General features: G+C 69.8%; 1 protein-coding gene across 1 annotated transcript; it reads left to right on the top strand.

The window, feature by feature from the left end:
* Positions 1 to 84: 84 nt before the first annotated feature.
* LOC112123674 (cadherin-related family member 2-like) lies at positions 85 to 2,934 on the top strand (the record flags this gene model as incomplete). Its single annotated transcript, XM_024222267.2, has 5 exons — positions 85 to 347; positions 1,178 to 1,342; positions 1,504 to 1,565; positions 2,217 to 2,460; positions 2,805 to 2,934. Coding segments are annotated over exons 1-5 (607 nt in total), but the record flags the coding sequence as incomplete, so codon positions are not given.
* Positions 2,935 to 2,940: the final 6 nt, after the last annotated feature.

Here is a 2,940-nt window from a genome sequence, read left to right as displayed (position 1 = left end):
CCGGGGGATCGGCAGGGCTGGGGGAGCAGGGGCTGGGGGTCAGGATCGGGGGGATCGGCAGGGCTGGGGGAGCAGGGGCCACAGGTCAGGATTGGGACCAGTGCCCGACCCAGTTGCTCCCCTGTGGGGTGTGGCCAGGGTGGAGCAGGCCCCCAGCTGCCGGGTTTCTCCCCCTCCTCTCTCCCGGGCAGGGCTCCAATGGCGCCTTTGAGCTGCAGCTGCAGGGCCCGGACGCCGCCTCCTTCTCCGTCTCGCCCACGAGGATCACGGGCACGGGGGCAGTGCAGGTCCTGGTGAAGCACCCCAGCACCGTGGATTACGAGCGGGTTCATGTGATAACAATGGAGGTGAGAGCCCCAGAGGCTGCAGGGGGACAGGCCCCAGAGCCAGGCTGGGCCAGCTGGCGGTCCGGGGGGCAGGCCGTCTCCAGCGTGCCTACGCTGAGGGCTGCAGGGGGGCTGCATCCCATTGGGCTGGGCAGGCGGGGAGGTGCCGCTCCCCCTGGCCTTGGGGCTGCCCGACGATCCTCCTTTGTGCCTGGCCACATTTGGCCGAGCCCAGAGCCCAGAGCCCCGGGGGCCGGGACCTGCGTCACTGCAGTGGGGGAACCATCCCTGTCCTTGGGGGGCGGGCACCCAGCGTGGGCAGGGCAGCTCCAGCCTCATTCCCCTGAGCCCAGCCACAGGCAGCCCCAAGGGGGATGGGGGGGATGGGGCAGACGCGGTCCCTTCCACTGAGTATGGGGGTGCTCGGCAGGTTTGGGGGGACGCGATCCACAGGCGCCAACTTTTTTTGGTGCCGGTGGGTGCTCGTGCCCGCCCCTGACTCCACCCCTGCCCCAAAGTCCCTCCCCCAACTCCGCCCCTCCCTGCCCCTATTGGACCCCTCCCCAAATCCCCACCCTGGCCCCGCCTCCTCCCCCAAGCATGCCGCGTTCCCCCTCCTCCCCCCCGGGGGCGCAAGCGCTGGGAGGGAGGGGGGAGACGCAGGACCCAGCGGCACGCTCAGGGGAGGAGGCGGAGGTGGAGGTGAGTTGAGGCTGCGGGGGGGCAGGGAGCTGCCGGTGGGTGCAGAGCCCCGGAGCACCCACGGAGTTGGCGCCTATGACGTGGTCCCTTCCCCAGGGGAGGGGGCTCAGTGGGTTTGGGGGTGACGTGGTCCCTTCCCCATGCTGCAGATCGTTGCCAACGACACCAGGAACCCCGGGAACTGCTGCTCCATCGCCACAGTGACCATCCAGCTGCTTGACATCAACGACCACAGCCCGGAGTTCGGGCAGAGCACGTACCAGCTGCAGGTGCCGGAGAACAGCCCAGCGGGCACCGTCATCTCCAACATCACGGTGAGGGAGCCCGCGGGGGCAGTGGCGCTCTGGGGCACCTGTGGGGGGTGGGGTTGTGGCAGGCACTGGGGGCCCTGGCTGGGGCCCAGCCCCCCCGATGGCCTCCCAGGGGCTGGGCCCCGCTGCTGCTGTGACCAACGGGGCCCTTCTGGCTTTTGCAGGCCACTGACCCGGACAGCGCCGGCTTTGGCAGGATCACCTACAGGCTGCTGCCTGAGAGCATGTACGTACCCTGCCGCGCCCCTCACTGCCACGGGGAGGTCCTGGCCGGGCTCCAGAGGGGCTGCTGGGACTGTGCCCGGTGGTCCCCAGGGACCCAGCCTGCCTCCAGCCCGGCGTGCCGGGAACGGATGGGTCCATAGGCACCAACTTTCTCGGCGCTGGTGGGTGCCCGCGCCCCGACTCCACCCCATCCCCGCCCCTGGCCCCGTCCCCATTCCAACCCCATCCCCAAAGTCCCCGCCCTAACTCCGCCCCCTCCCTGCTCCTGTTGGATCCCTTCCCCAAATCCCCGCCCCAGCCCCGCCTCTTCCCCCAGCACGCTGTGTTCCCCCTCCTCCCCGCCCCGCGAATCAGCTGTTCTCTCCCGCAGGCACCGCCCCTGCAGCTCCCATTGGCTGTGGAGCCGGTGCTCGGGGCAGGGGCAGCGTGCGGAGCCCTATGGGCCCCCCCGCCTAGGAGTCTGACCTGCTGGCCACTTCCGGGACGCAGCGCGGAGCCAGGACACGTAGGGACTAGCCTGCCTTAGCCCCGCAGCGCCGCTGACTGGACTTTTAACGGCCCGGACGGTGGTGCTGACCGGAGCCGCCAGGGTCCCTTTTCGAGCAGCTGTTCTGGTCGAAAACCGGACCCCTGGTCACTGTATGTCCCGCAGGCTGGACATCTTTGCGGTGAACGCCAGCAGCGGGGAGGTGCTGGTGCGGAACGGCAGCTTGCTGGACCGCGAGACCCGCCCGGGCTATTACCTCACCCTGCAGGCCGTGGACGGGGGGAACATGACCGGCTCCACCTACCTCGAGATCACACTGCAGGACACCAACGACAACGCCCCAGTCGTCAGCGGTTCCTACAACATCTTCATCAACGAGGAGCAGGAGAACATCAGCGTCCAGATCCAGGTGGGGCTGAGCCCTGGGGGCCGATGCCCTTGCCCCACTTCTCCAGGGGACTAGCCGGCCCTTGGCACCTTCCAGCCGGCCCCTTCGGCTGCCCCCTGGGGCCGTCTAAGGAGGCTCCTTTAACGGGGGCGCTGGGGCTTTCCCGGGGCTGTGGGGAGCCTGCTGGAGGCCAAGGGTCAGGGTTCCCTGGCTCTGTAACGGCGCCAGGGCTGGGTGGGTGGGATGGTGACCGGTTCCCAGGCATGAGGCGCCGTGCGCTGCTGGGCTTGTGGGGGGGGGCGAGGGGAGCTCTGTGGTGGGGTCCCTGAGTCCCGCCCTGAGCCCTCCGGCGGCCTCGTTTCCAGGCCTTTGACAACGACGAGCCCGGCACCAACAACAGCCGCCTGCGCTTCCAGCTGGAGCCCGGGGCCTTCAGCGCCAACTTCACCATCGACCCCGCCACGGGGGTGCTGCGCAGCCTGGGGGCGCTGGACCGCGAGG

This window comes from Terrapene carolina, unplaced genomic scaffold (genome assembly GCF_002925995.2).
Source record: "Terrapene carolina triunguis isolate 2854851 unplaced genomic scaffold, T_m_triunguis-2.0 Scaffold20854, whole genome shotgun sequence".
Lineage (NCBI taxonomy): Eukaryota > Metazoa > Chordata > Testudines > Emydidae > Terrapene > Terrapene triunguis.
Note: the sequence above shows the minus strand (reverse complement) of the source record. Positions and strands in the feature narration are given on the sequence as shown.